The sequence below is a fragment of the Bactrocera latifrons genome, unplaced genomic scaffold, assembly GCF_001853355.1.
Source record: "Bactrocera latifrons isolate USDA-ARS-PBARC rearing strain unplaced genomic scaffold, ASM185335v1 scaffold_243, whole genome shotgun sequence".
In the NCBI taxonomy this organism is placed as follows: Eukaryota; Metazoa; Arthropoda; class Insecta; order Diptera; family Tephritidae; genus Bactrocera; species Bactrocera latifrons.
In genome coordinates, this window is record NW_017535997.1 from 415,009 (window position 1) to 440,906 (window position 25,898).

Consider the following 25,898-nt stretch of genomic DNA (forward strand, 5'->3'; position numbering starts at 1 on the left):
TGTATGTTTGTATGTAAGTACACGGTAAATAAGCACATCCGTTTAAATAAATACGAGTACGGTCTGTAGTGTCTTGGGGTGGGCGGACACCCGCAACACATCAAGTAAATTCCGAGATTGTCAACCAGACACGCCCTTTGGCGATGCCACCGACACATGCAACACTGACCGGGATCACACGCACACACACAGGAGAACAAGCAGTCAATCCGACGCCAACAATGACAGCAACAACAACAACGGTCCACAAATCAACAGCCCGACAAAAGTGCAGTTGCACAAACACGCCCACACACACACACACACTCTTGGGCTTGGGGCGGCAGCAAGCATCCCTGAAAACAGCGAGAAAGAGGAAAACCGGAAAATGAGAAAAATTGAAAAGACACTAAGMAAAATTAAGCAAATGGACAGCTAGAAGGCRGGGATGAGCGTGGAGCGAGCTGTGCTTGCGATAAAGAAAAATTAAGTGGAAAAGTGACCGGACAACGAGAAATAAGTGTCCGGATGAAATGAAAACTCCTCACTTGCCGCTAAGTCCGGCGCTAAAAAGAAAAGGAAAACGAACAACGGCAGTTTGACCTCAGCACAGACCGCAGGCAGCATACCGTTATGTGGAAAGTGTGAYACCCTGCAACGCTGCCGCCTCTCTTCGTGTTGCATTGTGCGGWCCCATTCGCTTGCGTGAAATTGAAGTTGTGCGAAAATTTAATAAAAGTAAAATGTGGCCGACTTACAAGGTGGAGTACACTCCCGGCGATGTGTGTGTGTCTGTGGGATGGCATGTGTATCTGCGCCGTGCAAACACAAGACAGCCGGGCGGGTTGGGCATGGCTGCAAAGTCCGGTTGACCGACGCTTAAAGTCAACTCAATGGATGACAGGACTTTGCTTGTAATGCGATTCAYTTTGCAATGATTTCGTGATTTTCTGACACTTTTGTAGATGTCCGAGACACAAMGCCAACAATAGATGAGCGACAGCAGAAGAGCAACGCCGGCTTCAATAACTACCGGTTACCGGAGTGRAGGCGCTCGCAGGAGGGATGGCTTTAGTTTGTATATGAAACTTAAGCAGCAAAACCATCAACGGTGGAATGGACTGTCAGTGAACCTGCAATCAGCGTTCTACTCGTTCGAGGCAAAGACTGTAAGGAAGAACTCTTAGAAGAAGAAGCAATGGAGGCAAAGGAGGCAGTGTGGTGAAGATGTCGCCAGCTGTGAATAAGGTAAAGGACACCGACTAACTTGGAGACAGTGATCCGCTGCGCCTTTTAGCTATATTGGCAATGAAAAGGGGAAGCTTTGCATCGCTATACGCAACTTCATTGCTGCTGAAATATCATGTCAGCATTTGTGCCGAGCAAAACGTCAGTTGTAGTTGTGTTAAATCCCAATTTCTTCGCGCTCTCCATACAATTCGATTTTTAGCTCTGATTGTCCAAACGCAATTCTTGATCGATTTAAAATATTTCAAGGGTTGTGACTGGACATCGTGGCTCGAAATGAGAATTCTTCAAAGTGGCATTGGAAAATTGTGAAATTGCGAAATGGTAAGAATTAATTATAGSTATTGCAAGAAAAGATGATATTTCGGCAGTAATTAATTTCATTTGAATGTCTTATAGCGCTCTTGGGAGGTAGAGAGGTGAGAGAAAGAAAGCAATAGAGAGAGAGAGAGAGCYTAGAGAGGCATTAATCGTATAGGTACAGTAGAGGTTTGTCCGGAGAGTAGTAGGACTGATTTTCTTTCGTCGCGACTGTACTTCGGAGCGTACAYGCAYCGACTGRATTCGSCAGAGGGMGTTCCTAACCAACGAACGAGCGGCTGGTCAGTTGTCTTCTAGCACCTGGAGAGTCARGACAAACATTTTCACGCGACATGTTTCTGTGAKTGGCGCAAGCCGAAAATGCAGCGTTCGTTAGAGCAGAGGCACTACGACAACGCCCCGGCTCACGCCGCCTTTCTTACAAACAGCCGTACCTTCCGTGACGCCTTTATTGCTTGGAAATCGCGCTGGCAGCTTTGCATTGATGCAGATGGAGCCTATTTCGAAAGTTCTTCAAGAGATTGACTCAGTCTTATTACTTTCCAGGCAAACMCTGTATGCCAGGGGATATCTTCAGGAAAAAACATTTTGAAAGCATCCGCAATTCTTCTTCAAATTCATCGGTAACTTGCCTGAACTTTACTGTACTCCATAACACTTTAAAATCAACATTCATCACATTCTTTAACTATATTCGAATCGACAAACCATACTTTCCATTTTTATTGACCACACTTTCACCACGATAATTTCGTGGAGGAAAAGAAAAAAACTTTAAAAGCCTTCATGCAATGCCATCTGGCTCATCATCGGTTATAAAACTCTCACTAAGACTGGGAAAGTGGATTCCCAAAGGGAAAAGGTAACGAAATTTTATAGCACCAAAGAAACCACGCTTAACGGTACGCGTATGCGGTTTATTTGGAAACTCCGCCAACTTCATGTTAGTCAGCAGTGAAAAATTGACTTATTTTTGCTTTTTGTTGCAATTCTTTTCAGTTGGTTGCAACAAGGATTTAGCTACAGCCCCTACATTGCTGGAGTCTCATTGTTTTGTGTAATAGAAAGTGTCATTCACGAAAAAAGAGCGTAATAAAATCGCCACACACTTAAATGTGCCATCACTTTTTATGCGTTTCTGTGATTTTTCATGTTCGACGCTTTATTATTTTTCATTTTTTTCCTCTGTTGACTTTTTGTTGCTTTTAGGTTACATTTTCGAACATGTTTTTCGCAGCGCACGCTTCCCCACTCTGGCACAGCCCGCTGAAGAGTATTGAAAATCGAATACACTCTTAGCATAATGGAAAACGTTTCACAAGTTTTATGGCGAATGCGTGTTGCAGCTCGGTATGGCTTACTTTCAGCGGCACACACGTATTATCCTTTGTTGCCACTTTTGGTGTAACACACACAGATATATGAGTGTGTGTGACTTAGCCATTTTTGTCACATTTTTTTACWTAACCCACGCGCTCCGATTTCCAATAAAAGCAAGCAAACTTCCATGCACGAACACCAACATACCACAAGCCCATACGTACCTACAACCACACTCGGGTGTCACGAGAGTCCTTTGTCACAATTTGTTAGTGGAGGCGACGATGAGAAGTTAATAACCGAGATTACTAACCAAATTTAGGTTGTAAATTTTAAACGCTTTTCASTTGACTTCTTCTAGATGTGAAAATAAAAGTGTCCGAAACCCCTTTTACGACTGCGATATTAAACCCTTTTTCACAAATATATTATATTTAGGTTATATAAATACAAATATGTCTTAAGATGACGCAACTTTTTTTCTCTCCTGGTTGTAAGAATAATCTTGAAAAATATTTGTCTAAACTTTGTGAATATTAAATTAACTGTTCTCAGCTCATGCCCTATTACAACTAGTTYGATGAAAGGAAAGCGGTTGAAGCTCCATACATGTATGCATGTGGCTCGAAAACATTAACCCACCAAAACTAATTACACACTGGACCTCGCCCCGACTCTCAGCAAACTAGTTACTAGAAATATTCTAGTCTAGAAGCATGATTTTCTGGTAACCTTTAAAGTGTAGACAATTAATATTTGACTTTCCATTTTTCTATTTTCTATTATTTATTAAAAAAGTTCAAAATGCAAAAATTAGCAGCTGATAAAATGAAACCAAAAAATATATAAGAAACTATTAGCCTAGAATAATAACGCAATAACTGAAACTTTTTTGTTTTTTTTCTTTTTACTGTTTAGATTTTTTTAAAAATAGATTTTATATTTTTTTATTTAGAATTTTTTAACATGTTCAGGTAAATCGGTGAGAGCTCGTGGGCTTTGTTTTGAATTTTGTATTAGTTCTGGCATGGAATCAACTAACGACTGTAAGATTTGTTCCGTTTTACCGTTATACAATATGTYTTCAATTATTCGGTCGAATTTTGGCAAAACCCTTGGTCTTTTCTTGGTTATCCGTACAGGTTTCCCTGCAGATCTGTTGGTATTTAATACATTTCCATCAATCAAGACCAACTTTCCAACATCATAATAAGAAAAACACCCCAGATCATCCGATTAACTGCCTACCTGACGGTACGTTTGGCACACTCATTATTGAAATACTCACCAACTCTTCTGCAGACATACGACCTCCCGTCTGACCGAAGATGTTAATTTCGGACTCATCCGAAAATATGACATTTTTTCATCTTCCTTAGTCCAGTTTTTGTGCAATTTTGCCCATTGGATGCGTTTTTGTCGCACTTTTACCAATAGCGGTTATTTGGCAGGTCACAGGCAGTTAGTTCGGCTTCTTGGAGGCGCCGTCGTACTGTTACCGTACTGATTTCAGTACCATTTAATTCTTTAATCCCGCTTCTGATGTCTTCAGCTGTCTTAAATTTGTTCTGAATACTTATGCGCTTAATATGGGGTCGCCTTGGTAGTAATATTCTTGGGGCGTCCGGAACCGGTTTTGCGTTTTAAAGACATTCACATATTTCTGAAGAAAAGCATCGATAGTAGTTTGCTAAAATTTATCACTAATTTTGCGTATACTCAAGTTTTGTGTTCTCAAAGCCAAACTTGTGGCTTTATCAGTCCATTGAAGCTTTCAACATTTAATTTTATTTGCAGCCATGTGTAGACTCAGGAATATAAATAAAAACGTTTTATTGTAGCTGATAAATGTACTTATTACAATAAATACTTAACTGTATAATAAAGTTTGATTTGTTAACACTCYACTAAAATTAAGAGTCGTGTCGGAACTCGTTAAGGACATAAGCCACTCCCTGAGAATACACTTAAATATGCTGCTGCCTCTCATTTTTTCGAAAATTATTTTAAATTAGAGTTTCGAATATTTTCTAGACAGTTTTATTTATATATTCTTCGTTCCATGCCTTTTTAAATTGAAGTCTCCCCTAAGGACTTCCGAACGTCGCTACATATTTTTTAATACTTTTTCTCAGTTTCATTTCGTTGTTTAGGCACGAGTATTAAAACCCTCCCAATTTTGGGCCTCAAAAAAATGAATCCTTCCAGAAGCATTTTAAAATGTCTTTCTTTCGACGTTTGTTATATTTTTCGAGTTTTACGTATTTTGAAAAGTGGAAACCTTGTTCCAAATTAATACTTCGACAGTGCTAATATTATTTTTATCTAGCCCATTGGTCAAATGTCATTTGTGGTGTGAATACCAATATTTTTCTGTAGACTCTGTGTGTTTAACGCGGCCACTATGCCAACGAAAATCTGGAAGATCTTAATAGCTCTTAATAGTAGGTTTTACTGGGTCTGCTATATCTTTAAGCATTGTTTGGGCCTTATTCTTCTCTAACTCGGTGTGTTGCAAATTGTTAATTTATTGGGTTTCTGCTGCTAAAACTTGTTTCAGTAAATCCAGTTTCATCCGGCTGATAATCATGCAGCGAATACGCTCGTCAACCATATGAACTCTCATTCCACAAATTTACCTTCAGCTCTCGGAGACTAACTTGAAGATCAGTCCAATCTTTGCAAACAAACAAATTACGTATTCTCAAACAYAAACGTTTAGTTTAATATAACTCATGTACAGTTTAGCCAACTCAACTGTAGACCAAAGTACCGTTCGGAGAATTACACAAGATGGTCTCAGTAGCACAATGGACCAATTAAAACGAATGCAATTTTGCATGAAACGTGAAAGTCACGCGTGCGTGCAACGTGAATTGCTCAATTGAGTTGAGCAGCAACAAAAGTGCCCAGTGCAAAAGCAAAAAAAAAAACACAACAACAACAAAAGCACTTAGAATGAAGCACCAGCACAAGCAGTTGAAGCACGACAAATTCCCGAACGAGCACTCACCATTTGCCCAAGTCAAGCAAAAGCGAAATTCTTGTAGCAAATAAAAGTAGCAATAATAAAATAACATTTCACAAAACAAAAACAACATGTGTTTCAACTTTTAATTTACCCTTTTAAACTTTTCACTTGCAACACCAAGGCTTCTGTCGGGTGCAACTTTGCGATTTCCGCTTTCAACACGAACTCCGACGAGGAATTTTAATATTAATAACGGGACCCGCAGGGAGAGCCCACAGGGAGATCTGCCACCATAATGTGGAGATGCAATACAAACGTTCGCYTTGTTGTTGTTTCGCATGCGACATAAAGTGTGATGCAATTGAAGCCGAGCGAGTGGTGCACAGCCGGAAGCGATTGGTGTTGGAAGGCAACGGGAACACAAAGTGAACCAATAAGTCAAAATATAAGCGCGACCATTTTCAGCTCGCGAGAGGATGCTTTGACCTCGAATCTGCGAATGTATACGAATTATAGTAATGGTCGGTGTTCATTTTTAGAAACTTTGTATTTTAAGACCCATCGTGTTTTGAATATATTGGATTTTATTTGTAATGTTCGGGATGACTTCTAGTGCCTTTTTAGAGATCTTACAGTAACTTAAAATATTCATCTTGGCCWAAAAATGGAACTAAATCSCCAACATTTTCGCTCGTGTTTTCAACTTTCGACGAGGACTAATTCAGTAAATGCATCGATGAATTTAATTCAATTTTTGGCGACAAAGCTCCATCAAGTTCCAGAGTTTATGTATGGTATGACGAATCCAATAAAGGTCGTAGACCACTCTAAGACGGATTTTAATGATAATGTGCAAACATCGATATTGCAAGATCGCATTATAACCATCCCCTTCCCTACTTTTCCCTGCGGGCTGATACCACATGAAGCAGTTCACACTCCAGAATCTAAGAATTTCAGGATTGACCAAATGCGTTCACTAAATTCCTCCCTACCAAACTTGGTCGAATTGATTAAAATGAGGAATATGCATATGCGTTCAATCCCAATATGGCGCCTGGCAAAGCTTATTGATTTCCCAAAGGCGATTTGGATTTTCGCACAAAACCAACCCTAGAAAAAAGAAGCCCAAAACCATATTCACAATTGCAACATTCAAAATCGCGGGCAAAAAACTTAAAAGCTGCGGAGGCGCAAGTGACGCTTCACTGAGTAGTGGCGGCATGCAACATAGCAGCACAGTTTGCGAATGCCACAGCTGCTAGTTTGACTGTTCGGCAGCCACTTCGCTAAGTACCCACACTTTCGGCGAATGTGAGTGATGATTGTGGCGCTAACTGAGTTCGTCTCGAGGGATAAGCGGAAATCGGCGGAAAAGTTGTTGGCAAATACAGTTTGCTTGAAATATGCGACAGAGATTKGCTGCCTATTTTGAGACAGCAATTCTGAGTATTCATTTTGAAACTCGRAAAAAGAAATACAAAAGTTTGACCTAAAAATTCTCTTTCGTTTTCATGAAAGACGATAAATGGAATAAAATCGTTCATTCAATGTCCAGAGATTTGTGGAATTGATTATTGATTCCTATACCTTTCTCTCTAGRTAGCGATTTCAGAACCAATGGCAAGTTTATTAAGCTTATATTGGCTGCAGAGAAGTTATTTGAAGATCTGTAACGATTTAGTTCACAATCGAGATCTTCTGTCATTGTAGCCTTTAAGCCGTCTTTGAGTTTCATAACTTCATTTTCGATTAGCTGGCGTCGCCTCCACTCGTAGTCAGAGGTGGRAATATGYCAAGTTTTATRAAAGCATTTCAYTTTTACYCAAGTTTCATGGACAAAAGCCCAGACACACAAATATTCCAAACAACCTTTGACGTTTCAAAAAATGTCACAACCAGTGATCCGGGTTTGTAAGAACGTTTCGAACCACGACTTGGACGGAATCGATCATGGAAAACGTAGTTGAGAAGTGGGACATGAGTATAAGAGTTTTTCGTAAAACAAGCGTGGTAATATATTTCCAGGTAAGGCTAGATTAGATCTTAGAGTTGATCCAAAGTTAATGGATCTCACTTTGGCAGATATTCGTTACTTTTAGTAGACATACTCTTCTAAAGGTGAATAGATAGATAGATAGATAGATAGATAAATCGGTGAAACTTTTGAGCTTACTACACATTTATTAAGGCGATTCATGACATCCCAACTACTTCTCCAGTTTCGTTCGATTAATCTGGCAAACAAGATGATACCTCGTTCTTTTGCACAGCGTCCAGTCAGAACACTTACAATTGCGGCGAGATTGACTTCGATATGTGCAAGTTGTTTTAAGGATCCCTTACGTTTTGGTTGCTTACCAGCGCTTGCTGAGCTCACCGGAGATCCAAAGGTCCAACTCCAGATCGCAAGGCTGAAATTCACAAATTTTTARCTCTCATGTGAGTAACGTAAATGAATATGCCTCTTGTTTTCAATCATACTAATTTTGCTGCAAAGCACGGAAAATTTTYGCAAAAAGTAACCATTTTTAGAAGCGCTTAAGGCTGTACCACATTCCACGAGCAATCACGCCYTCCCTGGTCAGGGAGCAGCCTTTGGGTAGCTGCCAATAGCAGGCAATCAGCAACATATCACGTACAATCAACCAACTGCACGAATATAATTGCTTTTTAATTGCAGACCCAGCGCTCTTCCCTTTTCTTTCACGAACCCTTTCCGCTCTGCTCAACCACACTCGCTAAGAAATTGCCTTCATCTGCTTGGTATACGTTGCCGCTGAAACCTAACCTCACTTCAGCACACCGCGCCGCACCAAGAACTTGCAACAAACCGCTTGGCACTTCAGCCGCCTGGTTGCAGCTAAATTACTTTCAGTGGTTTTTTCAACACGCCACTGTACATACTCCACTAAACACATGCAAGTACACGCATACACATGTATGAGTGTGTGTGTGTGTGCGTGAACGTGTCGGTAAACCTGTGAAATATTTATCCTTTCAACAAACCGCACGCGCTTTAGCTACCATTAGAATTACTGGCGCCCTTCGGCGGCATTGTTCGTTGTTTGGCTCGGCGCAACTGTGTGTGTGTGTGTGTGCATGTGAGTGTGCTCGTGTGAGACTCTGGCGCTGATTGTACATATTTTACGTTCCATTGATATTTGTTGCTCCAACTCATTTAAAATTCAATTTTATTTCCCCATCGCCATCGCACCAATGCACCGCCATTGTTGTTGTCGAGGGAGATCAATAAAGCAAACTGTGGGAGATCGCGACTTAATTAAATCCCAAGCCAATAATTTCCACGCCACATCAATGTAGTGGTGACTTGCTGCCGTTATGCGGGACGATGAGCGGAGAGACCGCACACAGCCTGACGACGGGTGGAAGGAGTGAATTTGTAGCCACCATGGAAACCTACCGACACACACTCGGATATATATACATCTAATTCATGTCCGTGCTTACTTATTTGTATTAACACAACGAACCATCTATGCCAAATTGTTTCGAAATATGTATGCACCGTTGTGTGTGTGTGCAATTTCCGTCAGCTCGCGTGTTTGAGTTTGTTTGTGTTGACGGGRTTCGCAAGCGAATATTCGGCAATTCGCAAATCGAAAAATCAACAAAACAACAAAGAACGTCCCCGCAGAGTTTTGACAGGCGCAGACACTGTCACCCTTGGACATTGCTGATGCTGATGTTACGTTTGTTGTGATCTGCCGTATGAGAGATAACAGATTTGTCAGTAGCACATGTTTTCTCCTGAAACTTTATTATTAGTTGAACTTTTCGAAATTTACAGGTGCAAGCGTCTCATTCTGCGATCTTCGTTCTTAACCTAAACATCAGAGTATCCTCCCGATTCGCGGTTCTAGCTGAGTTAAGAACAGCGGAGCAGTCGTTTCTTTTTTTCGCAATTTGGCACCAATTTGAAATACCAAGCGCAGCCAAGTCCCTCCTCACCTGATCTCTCGAACGAAGTGGAGATCCTTGTCTACCTCTACTCCCCCACTCAGTCTGAAGTAGCACCTTTTGGCAAGAATTATTCTGCGTTGAATTCTAGGCAATAGACGAAATTACCTACAACTTTGGAGTCACGACTGCCAACAGTGAAGTGGGAGTAAAGTCACGAGTGCGGCGACTATTTGTTAGATGACAGAAGATATTTCGTCTTGCTCTCGTTCACTAACATACCCATTTGATTCGCTTCCTGCTATTGGCTGGAGAAAGCAGAACTAAAGGCGCGTTTGTCATCGGCGTATGCCAGCAGCAGGATTGAAGAAGTCACACGATAGGGAATTACCTTGTCTAAAATCTCGTTTGCTATCGAACGGCTCGGGGAGTTCCTTTCCGATCCTGACGGAGCTTTTTATTTTGCTCAACGTCGGTTTACACAACCGTATTAGGTTTGCAGGGATACCAAATGCAGACAAAGCTTCATAGAGTAAGCTCCTTTTCGTGCTGTCAAAAGCCGCTTTGAAATCGACAACGAGTTGGTGAGTGTCGATCCACTTTTCACAGGTCTTTTCCAAGACTTGGCGCACAGGTCTTTTCCAAGACTTGGCGCATGGTGAATACTTGATCAGCTGTTGGTTTTCCAGGCCCAAAGCCACACTGATAATGACCAATCAAGTATTCTCGCAAGTTATCAGCTATATAATAGCATGAATCTGAAAACATATAGTAATTCGAGGTCAAACGTYCAATATCAGTTTAGTGATTTGAGAGACCCTACTCCCAAGATATTAAATATAAGATTTTTCAGATGCCTCCTTAGTAGAGGACTGTTTTGGAAGTTATATATAGTAGATTCCGTTGGGAATTATATTTCTTTTCCAGCACTTAATTGCGATGAATTTGTTATGACTACCCATCAGCATCTTTCCAACCACATTTTCCACGATATTTTACTTGTATTACTCCCACACAACTAAGTAGAAGGTTCCATGTGATTTATTAATTCATATTGAGTAATGAAAGCATCGCCAAGGAGACCACCAACAACAACAAGCGCAGAGAGTTCGTGCTAAATGCTAATTTATTTGCACACGAGTGTGTATGCTGCTCGCATTCATTTGCAATTGACTCGGCAACAAATGTATGCAATATAAAATAACAAAACCGCAACCTGTTCAGGTGCGGGCGGCGRTGGGGGRAGAGTTGAATTGAGTATAATTGGAATTTATTGCGCTTTAATTAACATTTAAGTTGATCCACATGGACGCGGCTACACAAAAGCCACTCATAACACCTTAATGGGAGCGCACGAACGAAACACACACACACACATACGCACGCAACTGATATCCTGCGAATATTAAACAAATATGAAATAAAGTTATGTGGGTATGTGAGTAAAATCATAACTTTTTGCCGCTGTCTCGCTGCCACCCCGTACGGCACGTGACTCGGTATGCGCTGTGTGCATGTGTGTGTATGTGTGTTCGCTTTGCTTTTGTGTAATTAAAATTAAATTCATTACACAGAGTTGTATATGCGACGTATGTGCGATACCTGTTGCCACGGTAACCTGCCGCATTACTTAACGAGAAACTAACTAACACATACACCCACATCGTTAGCCAAAGTAGCAGCACGAGTGACTTTATGCTTCGAGAGCTGCGCCGAAAAGTTAAGGAACTTGTTGACAACGCTGTGACTTACGCCGCAGACCACTTGCCGCATAATTAATGTTGCTTGCAGGTGTTCGTAGCTATAAAATCAATGGAGCCGACAAGCCCCACTGGACCAATAGAAATCCAATTTCACTGACCATTTACTCCAACTTGTGTCTCAGTGCTGCGAAAAGTTAATTTTAACGAGTTATTTCAAACTAACTTAAACAAACTAATAATCGGAACTGGAGGAGTGTTTTTATAGTTCTTTACTTTCCTGCTCAATGGGTATAGAAACCAGTGGAATTTGCGCCTTTGGGACGAAAAACTACTTGAAGAGATTCTAGAGCTGGCATTTTATCAAGAAAAAATGGTTTGGTCTGGTTTGTGGGCCGGTGGAATCATAACATTTCTTCAAAAATAATGCCGGTGAGAACGTAACTCTGAATGACCACTGTTCCCACGCATAACCACCTATTTGGTGCCTAAAATTGGGCTCGATTTAGTGAAAGAATACTTTGGCGAGCAGATAACTTCACGTTTTAGGTGACTCGATTGGCTACAAAGATCGTGTGATAAAGTCTAAATTCTACTTGTCATCCGCTTCAACAAAAAAAATGTCAAAGTCTGTCCGTCTGTATATATGCGAACTAATCTCTCAGTTTTGGAGATGTCGATTTGAGATTCTGCACACATTGTTAATCGTTAAAAAGCTGTTCATTTGTCGGAACTACCTACATCGGAACACTGTCTCATATAACAGTCATACAGTGGCGGATTCAGAGAGAGGAAAAGTTGGGAAATTCCAGTCGATAAAAGGCGGCAGAACTGAAAGTTGACGAARAAAAACCAAGAATCTAGGTCCTCTATCTCAACTGAGTTTACTGTTTCCAAACAAAGTATGTTCTTTGAAAACGAAAGAAATGGAAAACCTTATTGACTGTATGATAAATAGATTCAAAGGCCTTTTGGATAATGAGAACCTCGTGCGACGTTTCAATCTCAAAGGTTAACTTGATCACTGGCAGTGCCATTGGGGGCAGAAGCAGAAGTCAAAAGACAACAAGTTAGCGAATACTGCATTGAAAAAGTTGAAGAACTGCAATGAAGACCTATATTCCATAATTCATAGTTTATTTTTCCGCATATTCTGCTCACTTCCTGTGACGAATGCGAGCTCTGAGCGTTCTTTTTCGACACTTTTCCGCATGAAAACGTGGCTGAGGACGAACATGCTTCAAGCTAGATTTATTGGACTAGCGTTGCTACACATTGAAGTCACTGCAGAAAAAGTTCTCAAAACTTGTCCTACATCGTTTCGTTTTGTGAAATTTTCCTATTCAATATACAAACTGACTGCAGTATTATATATTACAATAAAGTTGTAGTAATGTTTGAAGTAAATGTTTATTTCTCCCCCACCGTCCGCCAAAAAGCTATTTCTGGAACCGCCCCTGAGTCATGGCAACTGACTGACCGAAATCAAGTTCATCTAAGGAATCTTTTGCGTTTTTCCTGGTTTCTGTATAGAATTACATAGTTAAAGTTTGCTTAGTACTAAAAACTAAAGTCTCACGAATATTCGACCCTTAATTTAATCCTTAAAAACATAAATTACTTAATCACAAGGAAAATATGGAGAAAATATATCGACACTCCTCCGCTGACAACATTCACGACTCTGAAACACGACAAAGGTAAGTGAAAGCATATTTCTCTCTTTTCATCATTTAGGAGCAATATTTTATACACAGAAATTGCAATATTGTTATGCATGTTTTCAATATTCACAACATAACAGTAAAAAATTGTATAGCCTTGCATACATGGACATGTATAGATTTATCCATAGAAATCAGATCATTTGTAAGGCCAATGGAGCAGGTGTCAAAGACAGGAATTTCAATAAATTTGCAATAACGAAGAGAGTGCTGCTCGTACTCGCATACACTCACAAATACATGCACGTATGGATGCGTGCTGCGACGATGGCCCTTTGACGCACTTGTGTTGTGCACGTCGCCAGTCCATATAAATATTGTGCGACATCAATAAAATGTCTAATGGCAATAAAATTTCCATGGAAACTGCAACGCATGTCAGTAGATGAAGACTCTTTTCTACACATATACAATGAGAAAAATGTGTATCCCTGAAAGTTTTGATATCTATCTTGTTGTTGTTGTTTACAGTCTTTGGTCGGATAAAAATCCGGGTCCGTCCCGGTTAAGTAGACCCGGCTTTCGTGAGAACGGTGTCTGTCTTCAAGACTTCTAGGCATTTTATGAAAAGGATTATATAAAATTACATGAGTCCGACTATGAACTACAAAAGTGACGACACTCACTTACCGAAATCGGTTATCCCAATTACGAAAATACCATTTCGAAAAAATTTACGACAATTTTTCATAAATTACTTGCCAACTGCATGGCCACTTCGTATCTGAAGTTAAGATCACAATCTCTGTCGATTTTCAGAAAGACACTTTTTCGGTAGTTGGCGAGGCAATACCGAAGTACCCTTTATTTTACATACAACTTTCAGAAAACATTCGAACTGTAAGTAGCTGAATGAAAAAATTCAACACGAAAAACGAGTACAAAATCCGAAAGAGGAAATATAAAAATAGAAACGTTTTGTCAAAATTCAGCACAAAATTTCAAAAAACATTTCTTATTTGAAAAAATAGCATAAATTTTGTCTTTAAAAAGTAACTAAAAATGCTGACAGTCCGAAAATTTTGCCAAAAACTACACCTGTTCTTTCAAGAACACTATCCGTACATTTGGTTCATGTCCGTGTTTACGGTGGTGCTCATCGGCTTTCTGCACTATGAACTGAAGCACAACAGCCGCGATCTCATCTACTGGAAGGATCTATTCGATTTCTGCTACAATGAGCTGGAACATTTCGCTCTCATACTCATTATGATCATTGTGCTCATCAAGGTGCTTTTCCTGGCTTTCATCATTGTCATGAATTCACGTTCCTTCACATGGTTCGACGAACTGTCGCAGCTGGAGGTGAAGAAGCGYTACGCCGACTTTCTTTTCATTCGTCTGATTGCTGATATCGACAAAATCGAAACGAAATACTTACGCAGCGCCAAAGAGAAYGAAATCGCCTCGCTAAAGAGCTTCATATTGGCCCATGAAGACATGCGTAAGACTATTGATAATTTCCGTAAGGACGCGCGTAAATTATTGACACCCAATGAGATCGAAGTATCGCTGCCGATTGAGGAGGTATATGGCCTCATGGACGAAGAGGAGCGATTAATGCGGCGTTCTCGTTTCTATCATATGGACATCTCGGCCGATGATGAGTTAATCAAGTCGCTGGTGAATCCGTAACTCAATATTTGTCAAGTTTTCTTACTTTCGGGTTGCATTGCCATTCGGGGTGGCACATATATTTATACATTGTACAAACCACATTAGAATATTACCATTTTGTAAGGAGCGATTGATTAAGTAAGAGCCTATGTAACACTTCTTTGATTGAGCCTTCATTCGGATGTGTGAACTAAGCAAAGGATCTCATCAGTTAAAGCTCCAAGCGCTTAATGTACTCATCGGAAGATCAGGGTAAAATTTCCATTATTATTTCAACGCGGCACAGTTTTTTATTGAGAAATGTTTAATGACAAAAGAATGCAAATATATTTTAAGGATGGCATTTTGCAATTCTTTTCTAAAACGTTCACACTCTTTATATTTGACTTGGTGCTTAGGAAGTTTTATTGGCTTTTATATGGCATCATGCTGATAGACAAAACTCCATGCCATCGACCCACCATTCGCTTGTGTGAAARCTTGTCCTTCGAACTGCGAAGATGTAGCAAGACCCACAAGCACTGGTGGTCTAGCAGTCGTGGCCTGTTGCCATCGTTGTGATCAATAAGAAATCAATGAAGACAGACAAAAAAATAAACAGAACCATGACTTGAAACTTGACAAAACTTTAAGATCATCCGTAACATTTTTTATTTGAAATAGTAAGGAGAAAAATTATTATATTTGAGCAGTCTTTTATTTTAAATACCTAACTATTTTATCTAATCTAGTGTTTATCTTTATAACTTAAAGCCTACAAAAAGGGAGCATTCTCAAAATCTGCAGACGCGCTTTGAGAAAGTGAACCTTCGTGTGTCTTTTTATAACGTGACGGAACAAAGTGATTTCGTTGTCGCCACTTTGATCGTGGGAGTTTGAACTGGATAGATTCGTGTTCAATTTTGGGCGGTGGTCTTCCACCGAATGGTGTTGATCCATACGGCCAATCCTCAATTTCGTCTTCAACCTCGGGTAATATTGGATTAAACCGTCTGTTTGTCGGTCTAAATCGTTCGTGATGTTCATTCCGAAAGATCCCTTTCGTTGGGCTTTGAAGTTGCGGTTTTGGTTTGAAATTAATTTGATCCGAACGCATCCAATCGGGCCAACTTGGCGGCGGTGGATGTGACAATATATGCGATGGAGGATGCGACAATATGTGCGGTGGCGGGTGCGGTTTGTGTGGTTTTGGCACAACCACATTCTTATAGTAGTGCTTGTGGATGGTGATCGGCCGACGGCCGTGGAGCCAACGTTCGCGCCGCCTTTTCTCACGCCATTTCTTTCGCTTGATGATGTCCACGCGCTTTTTCACATCGAAAAGCAGATGTAGTCCYGGTTTTATCATTAAGCTAAGCGCCATAAAACCTATAAACCCAAAGACAACTGGCGAAATGAGCGCAAAGAGGAAAACTTTCAATGTGAATGGATTGAGTACCGTAAAGAAGGCGATAAACTTGATGAAGGGGTAYAGCACATGTTTCAAGTGATTGAGATATTCCTTCTTTTTCTTTTTTAGCGCACTCTTTTTGCGTACGATATACTTGATCTTCTTCGGCACCTTGGTGGTTGTAATCGGGTAATAATAATGGGGTCGCTTTGTAGTAAGCTGTGTATAGAATATTGTAGCGTCCTCACCGATCGGTTTCTTCTTGTTCTTCTTTTTCTTCTTCTTCTTCTTCTTTTTCTTCTTTTTCAATTTCTTCACTGCCTTCAATTTTTCTGGATTGAGTAGAAGCTGCTCTTGCGCATCGCGTACTTCATCCAGTTGCAGTTGACTGAGTATATTGAAAGGCTTCGACTCGGGCGCGAAAAGCGTTGTCGGCCGCTTTGACATTATGCCCAAATTGGGCAGTTTGCGTGCATGCACGGACGACGGTTCACTCTCAGTCAGATTGCTGGTTTCACTAYCGCTCAGCTCCGTGCTTAAAACCCGCATCGTGTGCGCCACTTCGCTTATGTATTCTGTGCTGTTCGCTTTAGTTTTTTCTAATAATTTATTTTYGTGAATATTACKTAAATCCTTCACTAGGACGGCAACATCACACCCGGCCGTTGTCTTAACTTGTGAATCATGTAAATTTACTACTTTCACCGTCACCGCGTACACCTCGCCCAGCGACAAAATGCACAGCAGCGTTATGAAATCCTTCAACGACATCCTTAAATACTCGACTACTCTCAAGTTCACAGCAAACTTTGTCGAATTATTCGAAAACTTTTTTGTGCCAATTTGTTTGAAGAGCACTTAGCACAGCTCAACTTTTCCGAGACTCTTTAACACTTCAATTTGTTTCAGTTAGGCGGCTAACTGTTTTCTTACTACTGCCTTCCACTGTTACTTTTGCGGTTCGCCGCCGAAATTGGACTGAATTTAAATGTTCGCTTGTCACTTTTGCCACTGCGTCCAGAGTGTATGCTAATATGTGTGTATGTATGTCACTTTACTGCTGGCTTGTCACTTTATGACCGCAACTGCTGGTCACTAACTAACTACTGAACGGTCCCGGGTCGCCGATCGTTCTACCTGTTTGCGTTTGGGCCAGCTGAGGCGCATATTTAAAAGTGAAATTATTCTTACAAATAATTTTCTGTTGAGTTACAACATGTTTTAATGTTGTTTCACTATTTTCAACCAAACACAGCGTGCCCTGTAGGAAAATTTTTAAGTTATTTATGATTTTATTGTTGTTATATTATTTTTCGTAATGCAATTTACTACGTCCGTTCGAAATATTGGGTGATAATCACAAGTTGATGGGGTCGCCCGTTCAAAAATTTAAGAATATAGCAAGTATGCGGAACTTCAGTGGCATACTTACACTTTTGAGACTTGAGATGCGCCCAAACATTGCAGCGAAGATGACTTTTGAGATTATATTCCCACCGTAAATATTTTTAATATGTATATCTAAAGCTTATTTGCAAGATTTTGTGTATTACGAGATAAAAGACGGGAAAAATCTGAACCCGATTTCTCTATCTAAATCAAAGTTTTACTTATAGCATACAAAATCGAATAAAATTCTGCATTGTTTTTGCTTTATAGCAGATTTTTGAAGAAATATTTCAAATTTGGCTCACACTTTCTGGGCTTAATCAATCAAAAGCAACGCCAAAATTTCCTATTGGGTACTTTGAGCTTATTGGATTTTCGCGCGCCAAGACGCTTGTTATCGCAAACATCAAACATTTGGCATAATAAACCAGTGGCGAGTCGCTCCCAGCAACATCTTCTACATACGAGCACGGCTACGTACATACATAGACACCTATATATGTACACATGGTCATTTGTACGAAAAGTGCCAGTGCCAGTGCCAGTACGAGTACCAGAAGGTACATTTGTAGGAAAGTTGTTTGTGTTGTGCTTTATTGTCTTAGCACAGCTCTTTACAGCCGGAAATTAAGGTCTCTGGCTGGCTCAACTGAGCAATGTAGTATTTAATTTTTCGAAAGTGATTTTTTGTTGTTCTACATTCATACTAGAACAGTTTTAGTGCGTCTAAATTTAATAGTTGTGAGTAAATTCTAAGTTTAATGGCTCAATTTCAACTCTTTTGCTCAAGTGGTTTATGTTATGCTTTATTAAGCAGAACTTTCTAGTGTGAATTTAGTGCCAGAGAATCCATCATACAAGTATACTGACGCTAGTCATACATACGCATTTATAATGCAGTTGTGRAGCTGTCAACAAAATTATAATGTTTGCAATAAATGAAAGCTTTTACGATGTATAACACTTTTTAATGGCATTATCATATTTTTGGGAGGAGCAGGAAGCTTGGCCGCGGTGATGTAGTGTCCAGAGGAGCGCAAAATGTTGGTCAGATTCTTTGAAAATGAGCAGCTGCAAAGCTAACGAAACGAGTAAATCGTATTAACCTGGGTAAGTAAATCTCCTCTACGTCTATAATTTCAGCTCATACGTGATAGGTTAGGTTAAGCTGGTAGGCCAATAAGCCACACATAGACCATTTCCTGCAGTTTCTCGGTCAGTCAGCCCCATCCTTTGGGTGTGTGTCGCCACCAGTTAGTATTCTCATCATGTTCCTTGCACATGACTTTAGCACTTTTGCATCAGCGTAGCTCATTCCATCTGGTTGTGATATTCTTTACCCTGCTTCTGTCAAAATCGTCGTATGGACAATACATGGGTTTCCCAACGTGGATCATGTTTTCGGATSTTAGCCGCACACCAATTTTATCSACTATTTCATTACTCTTGATGCCTTTGTGGCCTAGCAGTAGAAATGAAACTGCTTACTTCTGTTAACACTTTTCAGACTTACTGCCTTGATTGCTGCTTAGCTGTCTATGTAGATGTTGGCTCTGGATTTGYYTGCAGGTGCATTAGAGGCCAGCTCCGCGACYTTCGCAAAAGCAACTTGAAATATACYGCAGTGGTCCGGCAACATAAAAGTTTGCCTTATGCCTAACTCTGGACAGTACGAATATATTTCCACACCAACTTCATCGTCCATTTTCGAGCCATCCGTACAGATGTTTAGAGTGTTGCGCGTAGCTATGCGCTACGTTTACACCAGGGATATTTTCCTATTTTTACTTTGAACCTGTCTTTTCCCTTTGGAAAGTGTTATAATGTAGTCGGTGTTTGCCCAACTGTCATGACACATCGAGCTATGTCCGAAGTTTCTGTATGTAAATTCTCTTGCAGCCAGTARTCCCGGAGATTGTGGTGCGCAGTTTTCAGCTAAAAGGTCTATAGGTGGTAGTACCACTTCAGTGGCTAAAATTGGAATTGTTCTTAAAGATCCCGTTATGCACACCAGAAACAGAATGATCATATCCGACTTACTGCAAATATGTGTTTTGGTGATAACTACTGCTATCGAACATTAACAGGGTAACCTCCGCGGTGTCTTAGAGCTTTTTCAATGCAAACTCCACTTCTACATTCAAATTCGATTCTAACTTGGTTTTTGTTGTTGTCAATAAAAGCAATTTCCTTACATATAGACATTTCAAAGCCATCATTTCGAGAGCTTATGAAAAATATTGAATTAATTTTATGAAATAAGTGAACAACAAAAGCGAAACACATGTAATACATGTGATATTTATGTCATTCCCCCCGGAGGGTGGCTGGTATCGAAGCCAGCAAAACCCAATTGACAAAATTCACTCAATAATGTCACAATATTATGCTCATCAAAAAGGCATACAAACATGAGAGACAAACAGGAGTAATGTGTCACGGAGACCAGGTTAATACAGTGAGAATGGGGTGAGCGTTTCCGTTGTGACAACATGAGCACCTGAATAAGTGAACGTATATGTGTGTGTGTTGCACGAATGAATGTAAGCAATTTATGAAATTTGTTCAACTGCTTGAACACGTGAGAGCTTGTATCGAAATACAGCACACGTACATGTRTACAAACAAGTATGTACGGCTGAGTGTGCAAAAAATCTAGCTTCCAAAAGGTTTCTGTGGCCTTTGCTTTATAACGGGTGGCCTACGCAGAGCAGTCATCTTATTTTTGTTCAATATTGTTTGRCATTTCATAATGGGAAACTTACGCTTGAACAACGTTTACAAATCGTTCAACTAAGTATTACGAAAATGCACGTTCTGRAGAGAATGTGTGTTSGCGCTCTTCGCTCAACTTATTGTCAACATAATAGGTCTACTCAGCGTACTATACGCAACATCGTCACCCATCATGATACCCAGAATACGTTATCGCAATGATAATAATTCATTATCGGATAATATTCGACTGAATAGACCACGTCCAGCACGCTGTGAAGAAAATATATATAGCAGCCGAAGCTGACAGTGTACACGAAGACCGCGACGAGTCGATTCGGAGTCGTTCGTAGCAACTCGGACTGACGTATGGAACGACGAAGGGGCGTCCTTGATCTTAAATTGAAATCGTACAGAATACACCCTGTGCTAGAACTGAAACCGCTCGACCCACCCAAGCGACATCGCTTCGCTATATGTGCTCTTGAAAAGTTCCAAAAACATTCGATGTTTTCGAGCCAAATGATGAGACTCATTTCTGGCTGAATGGGTATGTAAACAAGCAAAATTCACGCATTTTTAACGAAGACCAAACTAAAGAGTTTCAACGACTGCCATTCCATCCAGAAAAAACAACAGTGCGGTGTGGTTTGTAGGCCGTTGGAATCATATATCCTATCATCAATCAAAGTAAGGAACCTCGAAATGGATCACCCTATACATACATACATAAATGCAAATAAGCCTGCGGTGAAGACCGAAAATCCGGCATCCAAGAGCCGAGAGCGGTTTGATGTAAGCGTGCCAGAAATCATTTTATCGTTTGAAGCTCTTAAATAACGGCACAACATGCTCATAAGGTAAACAAGCGAACTGAGTTTGTGAATGTGTGCGATTTCGGAAGATTGCCGGCGTAGTACGTAAGCGCCCACAATTCTCCAGTAACTCGTATCAAAGGAGTACTTGTAAAGATAGAAATGTGAGTGTATTACGTACGGCCGTAAACGGCTTTGGGGATAACGAAGAACACATGTTCCTAAAAACTTACAAGCACGCTCACCTACATACATACAAACACACAAGCAACTACTTGGTTGCGCCGTTGAACAAAAGCAAAATGCGAAACATTCGACACATCAAAAATCAGGAAAGGAAGACCACCCCCACAAAAGACGCCGAACATCCTTCGACAATGTCGAAGTGGGGCTATGATCTTATGTATTTCGTCATCTATGCAGGTATGTATGTGTATACGGAAGACGAAAATAGAAACAAAACCGAATTTCAAACGTAAAAAACTCGTGCTCGCAAAAAAAAAAAAATAAGGCCCAAAAATCGCCCTACACTTACCTATTGGAAATCTTAATATGCAAATTGAGTTTTTTAGTTGAGTGATCTAAGCGGATAATTTCAGAAACCCTTCAACTGCTGCAGGGATGAGGCAAAATAACTACAACCACACATACATGAATATAAGGCACGTGTTTGCGTCTCGATTTTGGTGGCTCTCCGGTTGTCTGCCTGCAATACGCTCCACAAAATCGATATAAAGCACCGTATTTATGGTAGCATAGACTTGTTCATAAATGTGTGTGTATGTATTTTATGGACTTTATTTTGTATTATTGCATTGATATTAGAGCATTAAAGCCGAAATATTAAATATTTAAGGCATTTCTGGTTCAACAAAAGTAGACAGAGCCATCGAACTGCTAAGAATTATTAGTTCTTACAGCTCTGTTGGGAGCACTCCACTGCATTAGAYCTAGTTGCAGTCTACCAGACCACTGTAGCGTCTTTGCACTGCTCCGAGGWGCAGCTTCCTTCAGCCGAGCGGCGTTACTGGCTTCGGCCTTACGGACTGTGCGCTCAAACCTAGTCAAGAAGTGCGTGACCTCATTAGTTATAACTTCAAGCTTTTTACATATTAGACTACCCTTCCCCAATTTCATCCATTTGAACTGAGTSGAGTTAGTGCTCTGAYGTCTGCTTGCGTTCTGGCCTTGCACTCCAGTGAACTCAGTAGACGCTGATCAACAACCAGAAMTTATGTGTCTGCGCGATCCTTTTGACTTGCAGTGAACAAAAAGCGGTCATCCAAGCTACTGTCTCTTAGCAAAGTTACTCTCGCGGCAAATTAAAACTGTCCCATAGGCATGCACGCCATCTCTACTCAGCTCCTTTTCTACTAGTTCTAGTTTAACYCAGACGRAGATTGAAATATCKCGGTAAACACGATTTTGGCGAACACGGCGAAGTTAGTGGAAGTGATATTAACCATYTTCGATTCGTCGAGCGATAAAGATCTGGTAATCCACTTTTTTAAGAGTTCATGAGTGACACAAATGACGGATATCTGTCTAGGTGATATTCATCGACYTTKAWTCAACCCTACGACCTAACCTAATCAAAAAACAATTAAGTGTTCACGCTAAGGAGTTTAAGGAATTCTCTGTTACATAGATACTTGATATATATTRAGAAMTGAAGTCCTCTCTCGACAAACAAAGACCAAATTCTTTAAGCCGTCGTGATATGCGGAGTAGAGCTAATAACGTTGACAACATCTGATGTGTCGACGTTACAAGTTTTCGTGAGAAAGGCTCTGCGGAAGATTTATGGTACTTTGCTCATTGGCAATGGGGAATAACGCAATGGATGAAAYGATAAACTGTACGAGTTGAAAGACGCCATTGGCATAATTCAGGCAATTAAGGGACAGCGGCTGCCCTGGCTAGTTCAAGTCGTCCGAATGGATGAAAACACTCGACCTCTGAGATAACTTGACGCTTCTTCTCGCGGAGAAGAAGCTTAAAATCTTCAATTGGTGCTGTAAACTCGGCTATAACYGCATAAGTGGTGTCTACACCAAAAGGAAGAAGAAGAACTAAGAGACAAGAGCAACCCGTTACTTTTATTTATCAGATCTTGCGGCTAAAGCCAAAAAATTAGTATGTTTCTTGTTTCAGTACTCTAAAATTCTACTAGAAATATATAAATGTAGAAACTAAACTATAAAACAAGCTACCAAAGCTCAAATTTCCTCAACTAAAGCACTTGTTTATACTTCGTGTACCGTTATGCTGGCAAATGCGAATGTACACACACGCGTTATCTGCAAAATCAAATCACTGGCAATCAAGCAGAAACTAAGACGATCAGGCAACACTTCATGGCAGCCTACATACTTGCATGCGTTTGTATGTGTGTGTGTGTTTATGCAACAGTAAATCTATCAAATAAAGTTATTCACTTTTTGGGAAATATTCATAACACAAAATCTCTATGCCGACACTTGCACACACACAAACAGATGTAAGTTGTATGAATTTATTTTCGGGCGAAGGCGTTGAACCAATCAAATGCGACAGCTTAAATATATTCGATTTCAAAATTGTATATTTAAGTGTGAAATGCGGATGGGAAATGTGCAAAAATACTGTATTTCCTAAGGCCGAATTCCGCATAGCTGAGCAACAGAATCGTCTGTCTGTCGTAAGCAAATTTACATATCAATATTATTCATATGCACACACCTCTCTGCGCTCTGCATATTTATGTTTGTACACAAACTCATCCGCAAGGCAAATTGAAAATCTTGTAAAGCGCCCAGGCACCGTTGCAGGGGGCCAAAGAGGTCGGGCGGAGATGCAGGGACCTGAAATCCGTTAAATCAAAGCGACGCACAAGCAGGCAAGTCAAGCAAGCAGCTTCGCATCTGTGTGAAACCAAATTTATATGTATGTACTTGTGTGTGTGTGTGTGTGTGTGTTTACATCCTAATGTCTTGTAGTTTTCCCAACATTCAGCTTGTGAAGAGGAAAAATCGGAGCTGCGGGAATTCTTGCTGGTTTCTTCAGATACGCTTTCTCAAATATGTTTAGGTATCTCGATTTCATCTTCCTGTTTTGSCCGCCCCACCTCAGCTTCTCAACTTCATTGGCTTTGCTTTACGAAGCGCTGTATTGGCATTTCTTGTTGCAAAACTGTTGTTGCTTTGATTTTGTGGTTAACATTTTGTGGGTGATGTGTGAGAGATCACCGTTAGATTTGTATTTCGCCGTCGCATCGCCGAAGTGGCTGAAAGGGTTCACTTACAAATCCCCATAAGTGACGTAGACTGCACTGTTGTGTTGGCGGCCATTAAATGGCAGCAAACAATGGAACAAAATCTAACTCGACAAATATTATGATAATTGTAAGCAGATTTCAGTGGGATGTACTACATGATAATTCCAAATCAGTGGCCTTCTAAACCTTAAAGCGTACAAATCGGTCTATAAGGTAGTCTAGTAATAATGAGTGTAGTTAAGTGAGAGTAGAAAATTGTTCACATATGGAACATCAAGGAAGAACCACGAATGAGCTGATTGAAGCTCTCGGTTATATTGTCTCATTAAATCCACACTTCCTCTCAGTATTCCAGCAGTATAATAACCTTTTGACGCACATTTTGAAGTAGGATTTTAATTTTTTCCAATGTAGTTAATTAAGAAAAGTTCAGACACTGAATATTGGGAAGCYGATTAACGCTTCGTCGCTGCCTCAATCTGTTGACTAGGTAAAAAGTAAATAAGTGAGAAGCGAAACACCTCTASTTAGGGTTGTGTGCATGGTTTGAGACCCGCCACGTAAAAAACGCCCCCATTGAAAATGAAACAACAGCATTGAATGAGAGAACCCTTTTGAGGACTACCACGTCAAACGCATTAAGGATTACGGTTTAAGGACATGCACCTGGAACGTCCGGTCGCTTAATTGGGAAGGTGCAGTTTCCCAGCTAGTTGATGTCCTAGTCAAAACGAAGTGCATCAACATATCGCTGATTTGCGTCCGTTCAACCGACGGAACGGACCGACGAAAGGACCAAAGGTGTCTTCTATGAGCTCCTGGAGCGCGCTCATGAGAGCTGCCGCCGATGTTAAAAGCGTGCTTSACGACTTTAACGCCAGTGTGGGCAAAGATGGTATCTTTAGTACTACAAGTAGATTCCAGCATAGGAAAATTCATCAAGCTACCTGGCTGTTTACGAATCGAAAAGCCACCAACCAGATYGATCATGTTGTTATAGACGGAAGACACGCTCCGAGGTCCTGAGAGCACTCGTCAGCAACTCAAGAAAATGGRTCTGATGGTGAATGAGAGTAAGACGAAATTTCTACTGTAATCAAACAAACAGTCGGCCAATGTAGAAAAATTCTTGCCAACAGGCGCTACTTCAGACAGAGTAGACAATTGAAAAGGAAAGAGCTCTCTCGCCGAGCAAAGAGCCTCAATTACTCCCATCCTTCGAGAGAAAGGTTCTGGAAAGATTTATAGTCCTTTCAACATTGGCAACGGAAATGTGCGATGATATTGACATAGTTAAGCTAATTAAGAGACAGCCGTCATGTCGTCGAAATCGATGAAAAGAKAACAAGTCTGAGAGAATTCGACGCAGTTCCCACCGGGGAAAGCAGAGGAAGAGGGGAAGGGCCTGGTTTCGYTTGTAATCCCAAAGCCTTCAGAGACGGTCGAGAGATCGTTGAAGACATGCCGCATTCAGGACGACCTTCGACCACTTCAACTGATGAAAGGTGAAGGATATAGTGCCTGAAAATTGT

General features: G+C 40.6%; 2 protein-coding genes across 2 annotated transcripts; one reads left to right on the plus strand and one right to left on the minus strand.

The window, feature by feature from the left end:
• The first annotated feature begins 14,141 nt into the window (after positions 1–14,141).
• LOC108969207 lies at positions 14,142–15,150 on the plus strand. Its single transcript, XM_018933744.1, has one exon. It carries the CDS (start codon positions 14,187–14,189, stop codon positions 14,817–14,819), a length of 633 nt encoding a protein of 210 aa, XP_018789289.1. The 5' UTR covers positions 14,142–14,186; the 3' UTR covers positions 14,820–15,150.
• A 405-nt stretch (positions 15,151–15,555) lies between these two features.
• Positions 15,556–16,962, minus strand: LOC108969198. Its single transcript, XM_018933734.1, has one exon. The coding sequence runs from the start codon at positions 16,960–16,962 to the stop codon at positions 15,556–15,558; it is 1,407 nt and encodes a 468-aa protein (XP_018789279.1).
• Between the last annotated feature and the right edge of the window lie 8,936 nt (positions 16,963–25,898).